The 22,893-nt window shown below is 47.8% G+C and overlaps 1 protein-coding gene across 1 annotated transcript in view; it reads right to left on the minus strand.

The window, feature by feature from the left end:
• Window positions 1-22,893, minus strand: part of MYLK (myosin light chain kinase) — a 375,829-nt gene that overhangs the window by 302,857 nt on the left and 50,079 nt on the right. The window contains exon 3 of the mRNA XM_075609890.1: window positions 16,193-16,363. Coding sequence (XP_075466005.1) covers window positions 16,193-16,357 — 165 coding nt within the window. The 5' untranslated portion in view covers window positions 16,358-16,363. The remainder of the gene's footprint in view (window positions 1-16,192; window positions 16,364-22,893) is intronic.

The raw sequence follows: 22,893 nt of genomic DNA on the forward strand, positions 1-22,893 counted from the left end.
ACGGAGATACATAGATTCCCCAGAGAATAGAACGAGGAAGCCATAAATACTGAGTATCACTTGTATGAGAACTCTGTATAGTTTAACCTCAAGTTTGACTAATAATAGCACATGTATTTGTATTTATCTCCGTGGTTGGTCTGTGTTTATACAATGTCCGTTATCTTGCAATGTCAGAGTGTGTGGCTTACTGTATATAACACGAATGTTTCTATGTGTTTAGGCATTATTAGTCTACATTCCATGTTAATATGAGGGTTAGGAGCATGGCATATTGTTTGTGTAAATAGGAGATTTGAATCCACATTTAGCTGTGGTCTCTCCTCGCATGCGGGTCTACAAACCTCTGGGGTAGCTAGGGGAAAATGTGTGCTATTTTCTAAGCAATTCAGCAGTTAGTGAAGTGTTTGATTAAAGGTAATTTCTCACTTCACAGGGTCCAATAATCCAGACTTTGTGATGGCAATATTTTTTTCACAAAAGTTGGTGTCGGTGTACTTACTCCCCGAGTTACATTACACGCCGAATGGGTTTTGGCAAAAATTACATATATATTTTTGACCATCTGCAAATGTCCAAAATGTTATACAGTACCTCCGCCTCTCTGCTGTAACGGTACAGAAAACAATGGTAGTGATATGTTTATGAAATTTAATCTTATTGGCAAATGCCTTATAAACCCCCCCCCCCGCCCCCCCAAATAAGTTTTTGTTGTTACAGAAAAAGAGGTAAAGTAATATTTGTATGATCTCAAAAATGGCTGAAATTTCTTTGCATCTCAATCATCATCATTTCAACTTTGGGGTTGTTGTAGCATTCGTTCCCTGGCAAGATATGAGCTGCTGACTATTCTCAGATAGAAACCGTGTTAAAGATTTATAGTGCGATTTTTCTAAATAAAAACACTCTATTGATATAGATTCCAATTTCTGTCCAATGTGTGAGCGCTCTGCATTGTGCAATAACACTACTCTTTCAGTTCTGCCTTTCTCAGTTTCCTTCCCTGACAGGCATTGCGCTCAATAATTACCCGGCCGCATTAATCAGCTTGTATAACGCTACCTGAGGAAGTATAAAGCCAGCAACCTATTCAGGGAACATGCACATATTTCAAGAATAGGACAAGACTTTGTTTTCTCTCCCTTTGTCAACGCACCAGAAATAAAAGATGGGATAAGGAGAGGCAGAGCTAGACAAAACAACGTGTCCCGCTGCAGAGTTTGTTTTTATAGGGTCAGATCTGAGAGCAGATTTCCAGTGCAATTCAGAGGCACATCTGCCTCTTCCAAATACTCCATTGTAATGTACATCAAACGTTACCCAGCGTTAACTCATGCTGTGCTAAACCAGCGTTACCCAGCGTTAACTCATCCTGTGCTAAACCAGCGTTACCCAGCGTTAACTCATCCTGTGCTAAACCAGCGTTACCCAGCGTTAACTCATCCTGTGCTAAACCAGCGTTACCCAGCGTTAACTCATCCTGTGCTAAACCAGCGTTACCCAGCGTTAACTCATCCTGTGCTAAACCAGCGTTACCCAGCGTTAACTCATGCTGTGCTAAACCAGCGTTACCCAGCGTTAACTCATGCTGTGCTAAACCAGCGTTACCCAGCGTTAACTCATGCTGTGCTGAACCAGCGTTACCCAGCGTTAACTCATCCTGTGCTGAACCAGCGTTACCCAGCGTTAACTCATGCTGTGCTAAACCAGCGTTACCCAGCGTTAACTCATCCTGTGCTAAACCAGCGTTACCCAGCGTTAACTCATCCTGTGCTGAACCAGCGTTACCCAGCGTTAACTCATCCTGTGCTGAACCAGCGTTACCCAGCGTTAACTCACCCTGTGCTAAACCAGCGTTACCCAGCGTTAACTCATCCTGTGCTAAACCAGCGTTACCCAGCGTTAACTCATCCTGTGCTAAACCAGCGTTACCCAGCGTTAACTCATCCTGTGCTGAACCAGCGTTACCCAGCGTTAACACATCCTGTGCTGAACCAGCATTAACCAGCGTTAACTCATCCTGTGCTAAACCAGCGTTACCCAGCGTTAACTCATCCTGTGCTAAACCAGCGTTACCCAGCATTAACTCATTCTGTGCTAAACCAACATTAACCAGCGTTAACACATCCTGTGCTAAACTAGCGTTACCCAGCGTTAACTCATCCTGTGCTAAACCAGCGTTACCCAGCGTTAACACATCCTGTGCTGAACCAGCGTTACCCAGCGTTAACTCATCCTGTGCTAAACCAGCGTTACCCAGCGTTAACTCATTCTGTGCTAAACCAGCGTTACCCAGCGTTAACACATCCTGTGCTGAACCAGCGTTACCCAGCGTTAACACAATCTGTGCTGAACCAGCGTTACCCAGCGTTAACTCATCCTGTGCTAAACCAGCGTTACCCAGCGTTAACTCATTCTGTGCTAAACCAGCGTTACCCAGCATTAACTCATTCTGTGCTAAACCAGCGTTACCCAGCGTTAACTCATTCTGTGCTAAACCAGCGTTACCCAGCGTTAACTCATCCTGTGCTGAACCAGCGTTACCCAGCGTTAACACAATCTGTGCTGAACCAGCGTTACCCAGCGTTAACTCACCCTGTGCTAAACCAGCGTTACCCAGCGTTAACTCATCCTGTGCTAAACCAGCGTTACCCAGCGTTAACTCATCCTGTGCTGAACCAGCGTTACCCAGCGTTAACTCACCCTGTGCTAAACCAGCGTTACCCAGCGTTAACTCATCCTGTGCTAAACCAGCGTTACCCAGCATTAACTCATTCTGTGCTAAACCAGCGTTACCCAGCATTAACTCATCCTGTGCTAAACCAACATTAACCAGCGTTAACACATCCTGTGCTAAACTAGCGTTACCCAGCGTTAACTCATCCTGTGCTAAACCAGCGTTACCCAGCGTTAACACATCCTGTGCTGAACCAGCGTTACCCAGCGTTAACTCATTCTGTGCTAAACCAGCGTTACCCAGCGTTAACTCATCCTGTGCTAAACCAGCGTTACCCAGCGTTAACACATCCTGTGCTGAACCAGCGTTACCCAGCGTTAACTCATTCTGTGCTAAACCAGCGTTACCCAGCGTTAACTCATTCTGTGCTGAACCAGCGTTACCCAGCGTTAACTCATTCTGTGCTAAACCAGCGTTACCCAGCGTTAACTCATTCTGTGCTGAACCAACGTTACCCAGCGTTAACTCATCCTGTGCTAAACCAGCGTTACCCAACGTTAACTCATCCTGTGCTGAACCAGCGTTACCCAGCGTTAACTCATCCTGTGCTAAACCAGCGTTACCCCGCGTTAACACATCCTGTGCTAAACCAGCGTTACCCAGCGTTAACACATCCTGTGCTAAACCAGCGTTACCCAGCGTTAACTCATTCTGTGCTAAACCAGCGTTACCCAGCGTTAACTCATCCTGTGCTGAACCAGTGTTACCCAGCGTTAACTCATTCTGTGCTAAACCAGCGTTACCCAGCGTTAACTCATCCTGTGCTGAACCAGTGTTACCCAGCGTTAACTCATTCTGTGCTAAACCAGCGTTACCCAGCGTTAACTCATCCTGTGCTGAACCAGCGTTACCCAGCGTTAACTCATCCTGTGCTGAACCAGTGTTACCCATGCGTTAACTCATCCTGTGCTAAACCAGCGTTACCCAGCGTTAACTCATTCTGTGCTAAACCAGCGTTACCCAGCGTTAACTCATTCTGTGCTAAACCAGCGTTACCCAGCGTTAACTCATCCTGTGCTAAACCAGCGTTACCCAGCGTTAACTCATCCTGTGCTAAACCAGCGTTACCCAGCGTTAACACAATCTGTGCTAAACCAGCGTTACCCAGCGTTAACTCATCCTGTGCTAAACCAGCGTTACCCAGCGTTAACTCATCCTGTGCTGAACCAGCGTTACCCAGCGTTAACTCATTCTGTGCTAAACCAGCGTTACCCAGCGTTAACTCATCCTGTGCTAAACCAGCGTTACCCAGCGTTAACTCATCCTGTGCTGAACCAGCGTTACCCAGCGTTAACTCATTCTGTGCTAAACCAGCGTTACCCAGCGTTAACTCATCCTTTGCTAAACCAGCGTTACCCAGCGTTAACTCATCCTGTGCTAAACCAGCGTTACCCAGCGTTAACTCATCCTGTGCTAAACCAGCGTTACCCAGCGTTAACTCATCCTGTGCTGAACCAGCGTTACCCAACGTTAACTCATCCTTTGCTAAACCAGCGTTACCCAGCGTTAACTCATCCTGTGCTAAACCAGCGTTACCCAGCGTTAACACATCCTGTGCTGAACCAGCGTTACCCAGCGTTAACTCATCCTGTGCTAAACCAGCGTTACCCAGCGTTAACACAATCTGTGCTGAACCAACGTTACCCAGCGTTAACACAATCTGTGCTAAACCAACGTTACCCAGCGTTAACACAATCTGTGCTAAACCAACGTTACCCAGCGTTAACACAATCTGTGCTAAACCAACGTTACCCAGCGTTAACACAATCTGTGCTAAACCAAAGTTACCCAGCGTTAACACAATCTGTGCTAAACTGATGGCCGCCTGATAGTGACTGTATTTTGTTAGCGGCGCGCTTCCTCGCGCTTACTATGGTCGCCTAATAGAGTGACTGTATTTTGTTAGTGGCGCGCTTACTATGGTCGCCTAATAGAGTGACTGTATTTTGTTAGCGGCGCGCTTCCTCGCGCCCACTATGGCCGCCTGATAGTGACTGTATTTTGTTAGCGGCGCACTTCCTCGCGCTCACTGTGGTCGCCTAATAGAGTGACTGTATTTTGTTAGCGGCGCGCTTACTCGCGCTCACTATGGCCGCCTAATAGAGTGACTGTATTTTGTTAGCAGCGCGCTCACTATGGTCGCCTAATAGAGTGACTGTATTTTGTTAGCGGCGCGCTCACTATGGCCGCCTAATAGAGTGACTGTATTTTGTTAGCGGCGCGCTTCCTCGCGCTCACTATGGTCGCCTAATAGAGTGACTGTATTTTGTTAGCAGCGCACTTCCTCGCGCTCACTATGGTCGCCTAATAGAGTGACTGTATTTTGTTAGCGGCGCGCTTACTCGCGCTCACTATGGTCGCCTAATAGAGTGACTGTATTTTGTTAGCGGCGCGCTTACTCGCGCTCACTATGGTCGCCTAATAGAGTGACTGTATTTTGTTAGCGGCGCGCTTACTCGCGCTCACTATGGTCGCCTAATAGAGTGACTGTATTTTGTTAGCGGCGCGCTTCCTCGCGCTCACTATGGCCGCCTAATAGAGTGACTGTATTTTGTTAGCAGCGCACTTCCTCGCGCTCACTATGGTCGCCTAATAGAGTGACTGTATTTTGTTAGCGGCGCGCTCACTATGGTCGCCTAATAGAGTGACTGTATTTTGTTAGCGGCGCGCTTACTCGCGCTCACTATGGTCGCCTAATAGAGTGACTGTATTTTGTTAGCGGCGCGCTTCCTCGCGCTCACTATGGCCGCCTAATAGAGTGACTGTATTTTGTTAGCGGTGCGCTTCCTCGCGCTCACTATGGCCGCCTAATAGAGTGACTGTATTTTGTTAGCGGCGCGCTTCCTCGCGCTCACTATGGTCGCCTGATAGAGTGACTGTATTTTGTTAGCGGCGCGCTCACTATGGCCGCCTGATAGGGTGACTGTATTTTGTTAGCGGCGCGCTTACTCGCGCTCACTATGGTTGCCTAATAGAGTGACTGTATTTTGTTAGCGGCGCGCTTACTCGCGCTCACTATGGTCGCCTGATAGAGTGACTGTATTTTGTTAGCAGCGCGCTTCCTCGCGCTCACTATGGCCGCCTGATAGAGTGACTGTATTTTGTTAGCGTTGCGCGCACTATAAGCAGAGCCTTATGCTGCGCACGCACCCACGCCAGGACAGAGCAGAGCACACAGGACACACAGTGATTGACTGTCTCCCTGTCTTTCATTCTCTCACCCCTGGACACACACACACACAGGACAGCCACAGAAAGCACACATACCAGGACAGTGCAGAACACACAGCGAGACACACACACCTCTCTCTGATCCACGCTGTCTCCTCCTCTGCTTGGCCCGCCCACAGGCTACTTACACCCTCTTCCTGATTGGCTGCATTACCCAGCAGCAGCCAATCAGGATGGAGAAACCTGCACAGCTCTCTTCTGCGCGGGGAAATCCCCCTGAAGTGTTAGAATTCTGCCGCCCCTGGCAGCCGCCTAGTTGGCCTAATGGTCAAACTGGCCCTGCTCCTACCACACCAGTGACCTGCACAAGGCAGTGGTCAAAGGGTCGCCAAAGGAGATCTGACGTTTGCTGCTGCACGTGCCACGTGTTGTGTTTAGATACATACATACAAAATGATATAGTGATTGTACAATTATATGAAAGGGGTTGGAATAAATGCTTTTTCTACCATATTCCACATTATTGTGTTATAGATATGTAGCCGAGCCCTCTCTTACCTCCGGTGCACTACTGGGTTGCCGCCGGAGCTCCGTGCCGGGAACGTGGGGGCGGCCATCTTGGTTGCCACGCATGAACAGAATGACAGGCACGCATGCGCAGTGGGTACCAAGAGCGGCGGTCATCTTAGGTGGCTACGCAAGGCGCTGCGCGGGACTACAAGTCCCAGGATCCTCGGAGGAAAAGATCACGTGGGGCCAGACAGCCAATAGGGGTTGCACAGAGAGGGCAAGCAGGATATCCTCCGCGGCAGAGGACATGTGCACCAGTCGAAAGAAGGGAAGCAACGGAGAAGGTAGTGTCCAGGGAGCAGTGCTTCCCTGGACTAGGCCTAGACTTGCCCCTTAGGCCCCAGCTAGGCCCTGAGCCACTTGAGTGAAGTGTTGTAGGGAAGACCCAGATGGGGACGCTTCCCATTAGTGCACAGCAGTACTATTGTATCGGTGACCGGACGGCCACGCGGTGCTCTGTGGTCTGGGACCAGGCCATAGGCCTACATAGACATTTCGGTGACACACTCCAGCTGGAGCTCGTCCAACTAGGAGGATCACGACTCAAGGAGTGAGGGGATTGTTGTTGGAGGCCCCAAACCGTGGGACCTGACTGATCATTTGATCTGACGGTGACACCTGGTTACAGGAGTGCCCAGGCAGGTATCCTAAATGCACCAACGGCTCATAACACTTTGGGGTAGCGTACCTCACACTTGGCGTGGGATTGTTCTGCGGACACCGGGTGTTTAGGGGCCCAGGGCATCCTCAGTACTTTGGGGGATCACCAAGCGTTGGGTTATTGGGTATACACCGTGGGTACCAGGGGTACTGTAATATGTGTTCAGTACTGTATATGTTATTGTGTGTGTACAGTACAGATCTGCTATATACATTGTGTATGTATTGTTACTATGTGGTTATTGAGTCCTATGTGGGACCATCCCACGCTGCTGGGATCCCTCATAGGTGGAAGCGCTGCACCGAACAGAGAGCGCGAGATCACCCGCAGGCTCCCAGAGGCGGAGGCTTAGGCCTCCTGTGAGCAACAGGTACAGCAGCACGCGTAGTCGCCCACGTAGTCGCCCGCGTAGTCGCCCGCGTAGTCGCCCGCGTAGTCGCCCGCGTAGTCGCCCGCGTAGTTCCCCGTAGGCATAGGGAAAGGGGGCTACAGATATATATATTTTTCTTTTACCTACAAAATCACAGCTGCTAACTATAACACACGACAGGCACTTCCTTTTTAGGTGTCCATGTATATATATATATATATATATAGTTCCAAGTGGTGGTACAGTAGGATTGTAGGCAGCCATGCTGTTCTATCCCAGATCGTTAGGGACTTAATGGGGCTGATAATGGAAAAGTAAGCTCTCCCTGAGGAATCCGTGTCCTTTATCAGAACATAGTAACATAACTTTGCCCCCCCCCCCTGCCCCCCCCCCCCGCCCCCCCCCGGCCTGCACTGGGATTACACACTTCTCTACAGATTGTTTAAACACGTTATCAGCCCTTACACACTCATTAATACACTTTGCGTGTATAAATCGGTGAGGAATCCCAGTGAACCAGGCCCTGGCTACACACTTCTCTGCACCTCTTCACATTCCATATTTAAATGGGAAGAGAACACTTTTATCCGCGTCTTGGTTTGGAGACCTTCCTCTCGGAAAAATAGCTGGGAGTAAATCTTCTGTCTAGCCATTTGCATATCTGACTATCGAGGAGACCAAGAATGCTTTAATATTTATATTCCGTGTTAAAACCAGGCATCCGAACCATCCAAAGGAACATCTGCAGTCACTTTATGAGAAGCAACAACAGACCTAAGAGTAATAGGCAGTATTAGAACTGATTGACCCTTTCGTCTACTCATGGGGTATAATAAATACATAGGTGCCTAGTATTACAATTCACTGCACGGAGATGCTCGGACTTAGCACTGGATAATCATGGACACATGATACATAAAGCTTGGCCCCCTGCAGACGCACTTACTAGAATTCCCTCCTACTGTCTCTGTACGTTCTCCCTACCTACCAATTAGATTGTAAGCTCCTCGGGGCAGGGACTCCTCTTCCTTAATGTTACTTTTACAGTATGTCTGAAGCACTTATTCCCATAATCTGTTATTTATATTATCTGTTATTTATATGATATGTATTACTACTGTGAAGAGCTATGTACATTTATGGCGCTATATAAATAAAGACATACAATACAATACAATACTCAAACTGTGAGCTCTGGTAGAGCAAGGGAAGGGGTTTGCAGAGGGATAATACACAGCGATATAGAAACCCATTTTTATAAAATCATGGCCATTTCCCCCAAAATACAGCCATGCATAAGAACCTCCTGACACCATGACTCCCCTCTGTCGCTAGGACTCCCCTCTGTCGCTAGGACTCCCCTCTGTCGCTAGGACTCCCCTCTGTCGCTAGGACTCTCCTCTGTCGCTAGGACTCTCCTCTGTCGCTAGGACTCCCCTCTGTCGCTAGGACTCCCCTCTGTCGCTAGGACTCCCCTCTGTCGCTAGGACTCTCCTCTGTCGCTATGACACTCCTCTGTCGCTAGGACACTCCTCTGTCGCTAGGACTCCCCTCTGTCGCTAGGACTCTCCTCTGTCGCTAGGACTCCCCTCTGTCGCTAGGACTCCCCTCTGTCGCTAGGACTCTCCTCTGTCGCTAGGCTCTCCTCTGTCGCTAGGACTCCCCTCTGTCGCTAGGACTCTCCTCTGTCGCTAGGACTCCCCTCTGTCGCTAGGACTCCCCTCTGTCGCTAGGACTCTCCTCTGTCGCTAGGCTCTCCTCTGTCGCTAGGACTCCCCTCTGTCGCTAGGACTCTCCTCTGTCGCTAGGACTCCCCTCTGTCGCTAGGACTCCCCTCTGTCGCTAGGACTCTCCTCTGTCGCTAGGACTCTCCTCTGTCGCTAGGACTCTCCTGTGGCGCTAGGACTCTCCTGTGGCGCTAGGACTCTCCTCTGTCGCTAGGACTCTCCTCTGTCGCTAGGACTCTCCTGTGGCGCTAGGACTCTCCTGTGGCGCTAGGACTCTCCTCTGTTACTAGGACCTCTGTCACTAGGACTCTCCTTTCTCACCATGACTCTCCTCTGTCCCTTTCTCCGTTGGTGTCTTTGGAATTGGGGGAGGCCTGGAGACCGGAATGTCATGGGAATTTATGCCCAGGTCTGAAGATACCCAAAACTTCCTATAAACTGATAAGTGAAAGGAGTGTGGGGGGCCGAGTTTGTCCTTTCTTCCATGTAGTAACAAACAAGGGAGCGGGAATAGGTGGGGTGATATCTTTTATTGGAACAACAAGTAGTTGATATATTACAAGTTTTCCAACCTCGGTGTCAGGGTGGCCCGATGAAAACCCTTAGAAGTTGGAAAGCTTGTAACATTTCCACTACCCGTTGGTCCAATAAAAGGCATCATACCCCCTACTCACTTCCACTCCTGTGTTACTCTATTACCTGATAAAGCAGGTACTGTACATTCTTCACTATATCTATATCCCTCTTGGGGTAGGTTTTCCACATGGTTTGTTATCGCGTTTATTAACTCTTAATATGCCGCATGTGGCTTAACCCTTTAAGTGCATGCCTCCGGCACCATCACCACGTGACCCTTTCTCCGAAATGGTGATCGCTCCATCGCGGATGACGGAGCCGGAGAAGTCCTTCCATTTCCCTTCCACATAGATCGCACTTGGGAACGCAAAAAATGATATCCCCATGAAAAACGAGCAGGAAAATGATGATGTAACTACCAGGTTCTGGCTCCCTGGGACTGCCAAAGCCCGTGACATATTAGCTACGTTAAGAGCGCACCCAAAGGGTTAAAGCAGAAACCCAAGCCGTTTTTTATTTTTACATTGGATTGAAGCAGGGGGTCTTTGGAGTTGAACCCCATTAATTTCAGCTCCGGGGACCCCCTACTTTCGGAGATACTTAGCCCTGTTGGGGTTGTCAGTAACCGCTCTGCTCGGCTACCAGGGTTTAAATTACGGCGGCGTTTCCAAGCTCCCGCGCCCTGCGGGCCAATAGGAAGCCGCGACGTCATCAGGTTCAGCTTCCTAACGGCCCATGTGACACGGGAGCTTTAAACTTTAAACCCAGCTAGCTCAGCCGGAGCGGCGACCACACCCTCTCTGGCCAGTGTGGGGGGTATCTCCGGAAGCCGGGGGTCCCCGAAGCTGAAATTAACCCACAGCTTCAATCCTGTGTTAAAACATTTAAAAACAGCATGAATTGGCTCTTTTAAAGCCGAATGACAGCAATACTTGTATGTGCCACTTTTTTCCAACACTTACTGTGTTACCCACTCTTCCCGGAACGGATACAAGGTTCAGATACATTGTACTTGGTAATATTGCATATTACATTGTGATACAAACAATAGAAATAGCAGCGAAGGAACTCACGCTCTTCTACACTTTATTGCCACGTTCATGAGTTACAGCCACTGAATTTGTGCAGCATACAGTATATTAAAGATGCGATGAATCATTTGATCCGCGCGTTGCAGGCGGCTCCGGCCAGCAAAAGGTTTAAGAAGAACAGCAGTTAAAAAGTTCTAACTTCTGGCCCAAAAGATCTATCGTTTGATTAGGTGATGTCACTGGTGATAAAGTGCGGTGCATTCCCCAAGGTGACTGCAGCGCAGGCGAAGGTTTCCCGTAGTACCTGGAAACTTGGAGCTCAAACAGTGGGTCGGTTTTACAATCAGACGGCAAGAGAAAAGCTCACCCTGTCCTGTCCGCGCCGGTCCTGCCGGCCAGGCGCTAGTTACCAGACCTTTTAATAGGCGCACACGGAATAAAGTGCAGAACTTGGCCTGACAATGCAGAGTCGGTTTGCCAAAGTCTAATATATCACGTCATCAAAAGGGGAATGAAAATACTTTTGTTAGATTTTTCACAGAAATAAATATGTGGAACCCATTTGTCAAAGTCTCAAGGTCGAAAAACTCTTCCAGAAAAAACGGCACCAAATGTATCAAAGTAAAAACTTGGATGAACTGGTGGTGTTTTATTGCCCACGTTTTGCAGCTTGGAAACATTGAGAAGTACAACGGATTATTCCTCATTCTTTTAGTCAGGAAGAGCTGACCATTAGAATGAGGCATCGGTCACTAGGGGGCATCAGTCTATATAAGCTGACCATTAGTATGGGGCATCGGTCACTAGGGAGGACAGTCTATATAAGATGACCATTAGTATGGGGGATCAGTCACTAGGGGGGTCAGTCTATATAAGCTGACCAGTAGTATGGGGCATCGGTCACTAGGGGGGTCAGTCTTACAGTATAAGCTGACCAGTAGTATGGGGCATCGGTCACTAGGGGGGTCAGTCTTTATAAGCTGACCAGTAGTATGGGGCATCGGTCCCTAGGGGGGTCAGTCTATATAAGATGACCAGTAGTATGGGACATTGGTCACTAGGGGGGGTCAGTCTATATAAGCTGACCAGTAGTATGGAGCATTGGTATAAGCTGACCATTAGTATGGAGCATCGGTCACTAGGGAGGTATAAGCTGACCGGTAGTATGGGGCATCGGTCACTAGGAGGGTCAGTATATATAAGCTGACCAGTAGTATGTGGCATTGGTCACTATGGGGGTCAGTCTATATAAGCTGACAAGTAGTATGGGGGATCAGTCACTAGGGGGGTCAGTCTATATAGTTTAATTTGGCCGTATCCGGACAGAAATCCCCATGAACTTCAATGGGGATTTTGGATCAAAAACAGCTCGGACTACAGAGAACAACAAACCAGAAGCCTCTGCTTCTCTGCTGGAACGCCTTCTTATACAGTATCCACAGGTGCCTCACACACACTTCTAATCCCCTCCCTGGGGTCCGAAACGTGGGGTTATCATGTGTTTTACGGGAAAATAAACACTTCTTATCACAAATGTTTGTGTCCAGTGCAGGTACTGTATGACTGCTTTGGTGAGATAGATTATATATTTTATTTTTTAGTTTTTTTTACACACAGTTCAAAATAAAAGGAATATCGCTATATCGAAGTGTATCTTAAAATATCATTTGAAGTTTGACCCTCATTGTCAGCTCCTTGTGATCTTGGACAAGTTATTTTATCTCCCAGTGTCGCTGGCAGCAAAATGTTGGTGCACGGACTCTCCCTACAAAAACGTTCCATGTAAAGATCTGCGAACACGGTCAGTGCTGTATAACAGCGCCCCTGTCCTCTCCCGCCTGGATTATTGTAACGTACTGCTAACCTGCAGCTAGAATAATGTCACTTTCTCCCAGAACAGTCTCTGCTCCTCTCCTCCTTAAATCCCTCTCTTAGTTAGCCAACAAGTTTCGGATCTCCCACAAACTTCTCCTTAACGTTAAGGCTCTCCACTCATCTGCTCCTCCCTACATGTCCGCTCTGGTCTCTCGCTCTGCCCCTGCTCGTCTCCTGCACTCTACCCATAACCGTCTCCCCCCCATCTGCTCCTCCCTACATGTCCGCTCTGATCTCTCACTCTGCCGCTGCTCGTCTCCTGCACTCTACCCATAACCGTCTCCCCCCCATCTGCTCCTCCCTACATGTCCGCTCTGATCTCTCACTCTGCCGCTGCTCGTCTCCTGCGCTCTACCCATAACCGTCTCCTCTCCATCCCTTTCACCTCTACTGCTCTCTCTTGCCTCAAACCCTTTGGCCTCACTGCCCTTTACCATTTTGTGCATAGTTTTGTTTAAGAACAGCGAATGACTCCTATGAGAACAGAATGTGAGCGCAGAACTCAAGTCCCCGCGCTCTCCCTTCTCTTTAATAAAATGCCGGTAAACTGAACGTACTTTTGCTTGAACCTACTTCCTTACACCTGCCCGCCAACAAGTGGCGTTTCCCCCACGTCCACATGCAGTGAGGCCCCAGCTCCCCTCCGTTCTCGCTGCAGACGCTGTTGTGAGAAGCGGCTGCTATGAATGCCGGTGGGGGCCACATGTTTGCCCCCCCTGTCCTACACCCTGAATATTGAACCTTCGGGTAGCGTATATCCTCTGGTGTTCTTATGACTACAGCACTGGTAATGGCTGCTGTCTCCCACCCACAGTCTCCCCTAGGCCAGGGTGAATGCGAATGCGCTGGCGCTCGAGCTCCGGGACGTCAGGCACTCATTTTGCTTGGGCGATTTGTGTCCTGCTAGATGCACGCTTAGGGGGGCGTGTCGGGGGGGGGGGGGGTGGCCATGACGTCACGGAGCTGGGCGAACCGCTCACATGACACGCAAGCCAGCGGCAGAATCAAATTGGTTTGACTCTGCAAGCAGCTGAGCGCCGTGTGCTCACGGGAGCATCCACGCATGCGCGCACACTACACAAACACATTGTAGCAACGAGGCCTTACCAAGCACAGTCATCTGAAAAATGAAGGCCTGGAGAGCAAAAATAACTAGAAAGATACTTTATTGGCAAATGTCCAAACCAAGGTGAAGGGAGTGAAAATCTGACGCATTTCGCGTCTCCCTCGGAGCTTTATCAAAGAGTGATATCTTTGCTATAACTGCTGTGCACTTTAATCTTTGCATGCAGGTGAGCAAAAGGATTCCGGGCAGACTCTCTCCCCGTGGTGAGAACCGCCAATGAGAGTGTTCCAAACGCAATGAGGGTCCATTCAAGTGGATCCACGGGAATAAATGTCGCCGCGTCAGTCGGTACAGGATGTCAGTGCACATCCCTACGCGTTTTATCACGTGCGTGACTTCATCACATTACGTAATGCGCAATTTTGTACCTAATAGATTTTTTCTAACATTCACACATTCACTCCCCTCCCCCACTGACACTCCCCTCCCCCACGGACACTCCCCTCCCCCACTGACACTCCCCTCCCCCACTGACACTCCCCTCCCCCATACTGACACTCCCCTCCCCCACACTGACACTCCCCTCCCCCACACTGACACTCCCCTCCCCCACACTGACACTCCCCTCCCGCACACTGACACTCCCCTCCCCCACTGACACTCCCCTCCCCCATACTGACACTCCCCTCCCCCATACTGACACTCCCCTCCCCCAACACTGACACTCTCTTCCTCCACACTGACACTCTCCTCTCCCACACTGACACTCCCCTCCCCCACACTGACACTCCCCTCCCCCACACTGACACTCCCCTCCCCCACACTGACACTCCCCTCCCCCACACTGACACTCCCCTCCCGCACACTGACACTCCCCTCCCACACACTGACACTCCCCTCCACCACACTGACAGTCCCCCCCACACTGACACTCCTCCCCCACACTGACACTCTTCCCCCCACTGACCCCCACACTGACACTCTTCCCCCCACTGACCCTCTCTATCCCCCCACTGACCCTCTCTCTTCCACCCTACACTGACACTCTTCCACCACATACTGACACTCTCCCCCCCACCCCCACAGACACTCTCCCACCCCCACTGACACTCTCGCTCTCCCTACTGACACTACTGATACTCCCCCCCCCACTGACTCTCTCCCCCAATACTCTCCCCCCACTGACAATCTCTCTGCCCCCCCACTGACAATCTCTGCTCCCCCTCCACTGACACTCTCCGCCCCCGTCACTCTCCCCCCACTGAAATGGTCTCTCCCCCCCCACTGACACATTCGCTCCCCCCCAATGACACTACTGACACTCTCGCCCCCTCCCCCACTGACACTCTCCCTCTCCTCCCCCCCCGACACTCTCTCTCCACCCCCCCCCCCCCCAACACACTAGAACAGATGCACACAGTTCAGCCACAGACACATGAGCGTGGATTGCTGAATCCGTGGATTGTTAAAATCCACAAGCAGATTGTATCCAATGCGGTTTTTGATTCATCCACGCGGATTGAAACTGGAGCAATTCGCCACTGATTTGACACCACGTTACGGAATGCTCAGGAAATTCCACGAAACCGATTCTGACATATTCCCCCATCTCTAAACCGATGCAATCCCTGCTGCATTCACTCGCACGCCAGTCACTGGTTTCTTTCCGTTTCAGAGGTGCCGGTCCAGATTATTTCATAATCTAATCAATATTCTTTGGAATTGGTGACGGCGCGATGACCTCATCAGGTGCATAGCTCCAAAATGGTGTTAAGTGAAGAAGAGAAGCGCGTTAGAAACAGAGCAAGAATTAGGATTCAAAACACTTCCGTAAAATCTGTAATGAAAACGGGCGGTCGCTCGGAGGAATGAAAAACTAACTCGTATCGTTCAGGATGGGAGCAGCTGGACTGGCGCGTTATCCATGATGCAATCAGACAGCGCCGTTCTCACCTTCAAACTTTATAGTAATCTTAGGGTTTCAGATTAGATTACCGCAGTCTAACACATTTACGCGCCACGAAAAAAAACCTCCCATTTCTCATTGCATGAACACGAACCTCCCGCAGTGCACCTGGTACTTGTTAATATTATACAGTGACATCAAATTAGTTAACATCATTTGAATGTCTACATTGTGCTTCTTATATAGTGTTAATCTACATTTAAAAAACTACAATTGCGCACATTTTCATGGGGATTGAGAGATAAATATATAAGATATGATACAAAACTAAAGTGGTCCCTTCTTCCTGAACACGGTGTATATTATACACCTGCAGAGCGCGAGAAATCTCCCCGGAGACTGGAAATCCTGCCGGGGACTTTACGGCAGAAACGCTCCTAGATGCAACACCCCCCGGAGAATTCATGGGTTTATTTGGGAGGACACCCCACCCTCTGGGTACCTTTCCATCAAAGCTGGCTGTCCCGCCTGCAGAGACCCGGCTGTTCCTGGGTGGCAGAGTGAATGCCGGTGCTTCTGGTGGTAGTGAGCCCTTGGCAGGGGAGCGGTCCAAGGCCAGGGATGTTTTGGAAATCCTTGTGCGGCTCACAAGCTTCACATCTGCCATGGTCACCTGTCAGACAACAAAGAAAAGGAGCCGTTTAGTGAGAAGAACACTGCCGCGCAAGTGAAAATCCCAGGGACGGCTCCCCATGAACTTGGGCAAGTCCCTCCGTCACCCTATGCCTCAAAAACCACAAGTTAGATCGTAAGCTCTTCGGGCCAGAGAAACAATGTGCTTCCAAAATGCTAGAGCTCTACATAGTACACTGGCAGTGCTACACTGTATATTACAACATAGCATCATTATTATTTGATATGATACATATTTGAATATTGTTCTTGCTCAGTGATGTTCCACCTTGTAGGAACCCGAAAACCCATTCAAGTCATTCTCTCGCCCCAACGAAGCTCAGCTCACCAGCAGCCATCATTGTACCTAAACATTCTGTCTCGGGAGCGGAGGTTTTAGTTTTTGCCCTGCAGTAACTAACCTGTATTTGCTGAACATCAGGTTGTTATCCTTATGTCACGTTTTGAGATCATTTCGCTATATGGTAATAGCAATAACATTTAATGGTGTAAAAAAGAGTAACAATTGTGCAGCTAGAGACGAGAGGTTGGACCTCTGACCACCTCACGTGGGACACGGCCTGCTGTCCGCCGCTCAGGGCTTGTCCGGGACGGGACACAATTTGCTGGGGTGATGGTTGCCTTTTTATTTTGTCTTTTTGCCGTTATTGTGCCTTCTCGGCCAGCGAGGTGAGCAATACATTGGAAAGGAATTTATTAGGTAATCTGTAGCTTGGTTGCAGACGTGTCAGTGAAAGGGGTCAAAGTTGCACCACAATCTGACCCGTGCGTGACACTGGACAAGTACAGGGGCCAGTCTTGCAGGAGTTTATTATCAGGCAATTTCACCATTTACAGGGGGCATGAAGTAATCATTAAACATGTTCACATTTTCCTACATAAATCGACTCCTGGATCACGTTGGGGCCAAGCTGCATTTTTGGCCGATAAATCGTTCCACCTTCAGTCTGACAGCAGTGCGAGACAAGCCTTAGCAGAGCAGCAGAAACACATCTGCAGGCAAATCGCAGGCTAAATCTCTTCAGCAGATGCATAGAAGTGGCAAGGACGTATCACTAATAGCTCACAAAGACTGATCCCTTTTGCCGGGTAGAATAATTCTTCTCTTTTTATTTTTTTTTCGGGTTGGAGTTATGGAAACATTCCTGAATATTATTTCCCTCCCCAAAACCTTCATTGAAAATATTTTATAAAAGGGAAATGATGCGGTTGCATAAATCTGGCAAAGAGAAAAGACTGCGGAGGAAAGTGATAAGAAAGAGGTCGGCAAAAATAATGATAATCAGGGCTTTTCTGTGGCACAAACTCACAGGAAATAAATTCAGCATTTTTTTTTTTTTTAACAGATTAACAATAAATAGTTGTACCGTAATATATATAACTAAATAACCAAGAAAATATTATTATTGAAGTATTTAACTTTATACTTATCACCATATATATTTTGTCATTATCACCTAGCATACAGTGCTCCCACTGCAGCAAGGGATTCTGGGAAATGACATGCAAATGAGCACACAATGTGTCACCTTTTGCCTGGAATATCCATTCACATGGAGTCCATTTAAGATGATGAAAAAAAAAAAAATTACGGAAATACCATAGCTTTTCCATGATAACTTTCTTGAATCAAACCTAGTCTTTTCTTAAATTTCCAATGGGAACTACATTAACTCATTCCATGTCGTTTGAAACAAAATGATGTATGAATTAGACAAACAATGAGTAATTAAGAGTCAGGGAATGTAAAAAAAAGTAAGTGAAACCCTGGTTTTATCAGCTAAATTAAAGGAGATAATTAGAGTAAGGTATTTACATTATTAGGTAGATCTTCAGGTGTGAGTTTGGGAGGCCCCCACCCTGTATAAAGATCGGAAACGTTGGGAGTTTGGTCTTCACCATACAGGTGTGTGGGAACACGTCACGCCACGATCAAAAGGAATCTCCAAGGACCTCAGAAAAGCCGTTACTGATGCCCATCGGTCTGGAAACGGTTACAAGACCATTTCTAAGGATTTGGGGCTCCACCAATCAGACAAATGGAGAAAGTTTAAGACCACAGTCACTCTACCCAGGAGCGGTCGTCCTACCAAAAGCTCTCTAAGAACAAACCGGTAAATCATGTAGGAAGTCACAAAGAACCCCAGAGTAACATCCAAGGATCTGCAGGCCACTCTCGCCTCGGCCAATGTGAGTGTTCATTACTCAGCTATCAGAAATAGACTGAACAAGAATGGTGTTCATGGAAGGATAGCCAGGAGGAAACCACTGCTCTCTAAAAAGAACATTGCTGTCTGTCTGAAGTTCGCCAAAGAGCACGTAGATGATCCACAAGACTTCTGGAACAATGTTCTCTGGGCAGACGAGTCACAGGTGGAACTTTTTGGCCTCAATGAGAAACTTTATGTTTGGTGAAAACCGAAACAGCGTTCGAACAGAAGAACCTCACCCCACCCATCAAGCATATGAAGGGGCTTGCAATATGTGGGGAGAACTGGTAGATCTTTTCAATGAAGAATATACGAGCACGTATACAAAATCCGAAAGGGTCTTACTACACATAGCGTCTCTCACCATTTTTTTAACACACCATAACCGGGATCCAGCTGGTCTGGTTTGTCATGCAATAGAGACTGCCTCATTAAACTGGAGAGGAGGGAATAAGCTTAACCAGATCAGTAGGCGTGAAGCCTTCTGGATCTATGAATTAAAAACGCTGTCTCCTAATGGGTTAAATATGGACTTTGATCTGGGAGTGTTCCCTAGATTTAACCCCCCAGATTACGAATGGGGATTCTCTCTCCTTTGCCCTGTCTGGAAAAATAAAAGGGGGGGGGGGGGGTTAGTCAGTGGTACTCTTTGTCAAATAAGGTGATATTTTACATTTTGGAACTCATTTACTAAAAGCAGGAAAGTTGGGACTAAGAAAATATGCAATATACCATCATCTAGGAAGATTAATATATCCCCAATCCTTTGCATACCTCCCCATTAGAATCTGCAGGTTTAAGCATATATTCTTTATATTTTTTTTCTATAAATTAAGTCCCCTTCTATACATGAGAAACTTCCAGGTAGCCAACTGCCTCTGAATATATCTCACTATACTATTATGATTAATTTATTTTACAGCTATTATATATATATGCAACCTGTGTTATACACAGGTAACTATCATCTTGGATTACAGGGTATTATAGGTTTAGATATACTGATGTAGCCCATTGTTTCATTATTATTGTTGTATTGCTGTGTTTTATGGTTTTGTATATATGTTTTGTTTCTCTGTTGTTACAAATGCTGAGATTAGTGTTAGTGCTGATTGGCTATTTTTTAACCAATCACAGCCTTTAGACATGTATAAATAGACAGACTGGTTGTAACACTCTATATACCCCTGAGGAAGTGACGCAGCCACGTAACGCGTAGGGTCAGAGGTTACAGCTGATCATGACGCGCGCGCAGCCTTTTAGTCACTGTGAAAACAGCGCAGCAGCTCAGTGAGATACTTCCCCGACGCCTGCTCCTGCACCTGAGCTCGGTACACGGCGCGCACAGGCGGCATCGGATCGCCTGCACAGACCTTCCCCTGCAGCGGAGGAGCCAATGGGAGTCATCCGCCCCTGTTTGGACGTGACGATTTAACTCCTCTATTGTGAGGAGGATTCTGGTTTTTGGAAACCGGACCAGCAGGCGACACAACTCATGTATTATTATACAGACATTGTCTCTTTTATATTTTAATAAATTAGCGTAACTATTCTGGAAGCCAGGGTCATGTGTAGGATGATTAGCCCAGATAGGTTCAACTCGGCCCTCTTTTCAAAGCACAACAAGTAAAGTATTTTTTCTTCACTTTATTTGGGGAAAGCAGCATAAAAGACAGGCACTTGTGAAGAGATGTTGGTGTTTAGATAATGTCTCTCTGTGGGTGCTTTGTAGTTAAGGACAGGTGAAAAGGGTAATCCTGCCACTAGAGCAGTTACAGAGGGTACTCACTCAGCCAGTGATGATGGTGGAAAGGAAGTCCCAATATATGCTGGGTAGCAAGATAGCCTGGGGACAGACCATCTGTGGGCAGAGCAGAGGGGGAGAAAGCAGACTAGCCCATTTGGGAGAAAGGCTGGGGTTGCTATAGCAACTCACTGAAATGTCTAAGGAAACCACAACATGTAGCAATAATGTTGCATTTCTGATACAGTAGGGGAAATGACAGGCAACTGAACAAGGGAGAAATGAATCCCATAAACTGAAGGGGAAGACAGAGGACTATGGAATCTAGTTCCAGGACAGTAACTGTTTATTTCAGCAGTGTTTTGATTGTTCATTGTTTGTTAGTGTGTTAGTCCCGTCCTAGTTGTTTGTTGTTATGTTGTGTATGCCGCAGCACACACTGTGATTGTCCCTCGTGTTTAATCCCACACGTCCTGAGGAAATGTCTCCCAATTATTCAAGTGGATCCGGATGTTCCAGATCGGATTTCTGTAATAAGGTTTCAAATTACCTTATATTTGCATTTATTGGACTTTTTTGAGGCGCCGGTTTGTATTTGTCATGTAAGACTCAGAGATGCTTTAACCCAAACCATTTTTTTTGTTTCCATGCTAAAGATGGACTGTGGAAATAAAATATAAAAATAAAGTTTCCGGTGCATTGCTGCTCCGGTAGCAGAGAACAGGTGGGGACCCAGCAACATGACCTTGTCCATGTATACCTTGGGGAAGACGCAATCAGACTGCAAGCTCTCCAGTTCAGGGGCCCATCTAATCTGTAAAACTGTATTTACAGCACTGGGAATCTTACACAAGCAACATTAATGTAATAATACACATCCTACATATACACAGAAGTGTGTACTGTATAACCTATACAACTCTGCACCATAAAGCTAGCCATCTACATTTGTATTACCCGGGATAGAGGACTGCTAATGGCCCTTTATCGGGGTTCAATGCCCGGGACACAGAGAACTGCTAATAGGCCTTTATCGGGGTTCAATGCCTGTGATAGAGAAATGCTAAAGGGCCTTTATCGGGGTTCAATGCCCGGGACACAGAGAACTGCTAATGGGCCTTTATCGGGCTTCAACCACCAGGAGAACATAACACATGAAAATATAACTGTAGCCATGCATAATAATGGACTGCAGACACCTTCCCTGTTGGCAGTAAATCCTTGTAAGTACAGGAATGCCAGCAGTAGTTATGGAGGTTTTCCCTCACACCCTGGTGAGATGCCCTATGTATGGATGGGAGTGGCTGCATGCTCTGAGTCCCTAGTTAGTGACATCAGAGATGTGCCTGCCCCCTGAGGTATATAAGGCACAACACTGTCAAGTTATAGTGGTTGTTGCTAAAGAGTTTGGCTCCTGTGAAAGGGATTGCAGGATAGCTTTGTGACCCTAGTGCTGTAACTAGTGGCACGAATATCCAAATCAAGCCTGTCAAGGCCACACTGTGTCCAGGGACCTGGCACAGGGGTGATCTCCCTACGGGGAGAGGGGATCCCACTCCAATTAGGAGGGCAGTACCTGGCAAAGGGACAGCACGGAGAAATGTGCGGCTAGAGCTGAGAGCTGCATGGGGCAGTCTACTACCTCCAGATCATCAATAAAGATGCCCTTGTTAAAGATACCCCCACTGTGTGAGTGTGAGATTACTCTACAGTGGCAGTCACCACCGAGAAGGAGTTCCTCACCAGGACCATCTCCCTGTGGAAGCATAGATCCTGAAGAGGTGGAGGCGCTGCACATGATGTAAGTTGGACTCGCACCCACTACCTCAGCTAGATGTCCTGATGACATCCCCTAATACCATCAAGCGGGAGACTCAGGAGTCCTGTTACTTGCAGGTACACCACCATACACGATCACGTAATGGGGACCGGTTAGACCACACGGGCCAATGTGAGATTGGGTGGGTCAGACAGGAGGGAACACCCGTTACATAACTTTCACCCACACAGGGCTAGAGATGCTGTATTAAGGAAATGTCCTGGTTAAAAATACTTCTTCATGGTGTTAATAATCCAGTGACAGACGTCCATGCTGCCGCTGGGATAGTTAACCAGAACAAAGAACATTGTACATAGGAGTAGATTTAGGACTTTTAAATCATTAAAAATGCCCCATTTTCCCGTGAACGCTGGGCACATCACACGACATTTAAAATATGAACATTTCATTTCCCCCTACAAAAAAAAAGCTATTTAAATTTAAAAACCCCAGATATTTTCCTTGGCAATGGATCAAAGCAGGTTCTGGGGATTATTCCACAGACACCTACACCCCTTCAGTGCCAGCCATTTACCGGCGTGCAAAGGAATGTGCTGCACTAAAGGTGGGTTTAACCCCTTCTGCTGCGCTGGCAATGAAAGGGTTAACAAGGATAACTGAGCCCCCAGGCCGAAACGGCAGCAGAATTTCTGATCACCTTGGCCAAAAACAATGTTTTCCTGCCCTGAAGTCCGCCTGTAAGTGTATGCAGGTGGGAAAGGAGAGCGTTAGAGAGA

The sequence above is a fragment of the Ascaphus truei genome, chromosome 7, assembly GCF_040206685.1.
Source record: "Ascaphus truei isolate aAscTru1 chromosome 7, aAscTru1.hap1, whole genome shotgun sequence".
Lineage (NCBI taxonomy): Eukaryota > Metazoa > Chordata > Amphibia > Anura > Ascaphidae > Ascaphus > Ascaphus truei.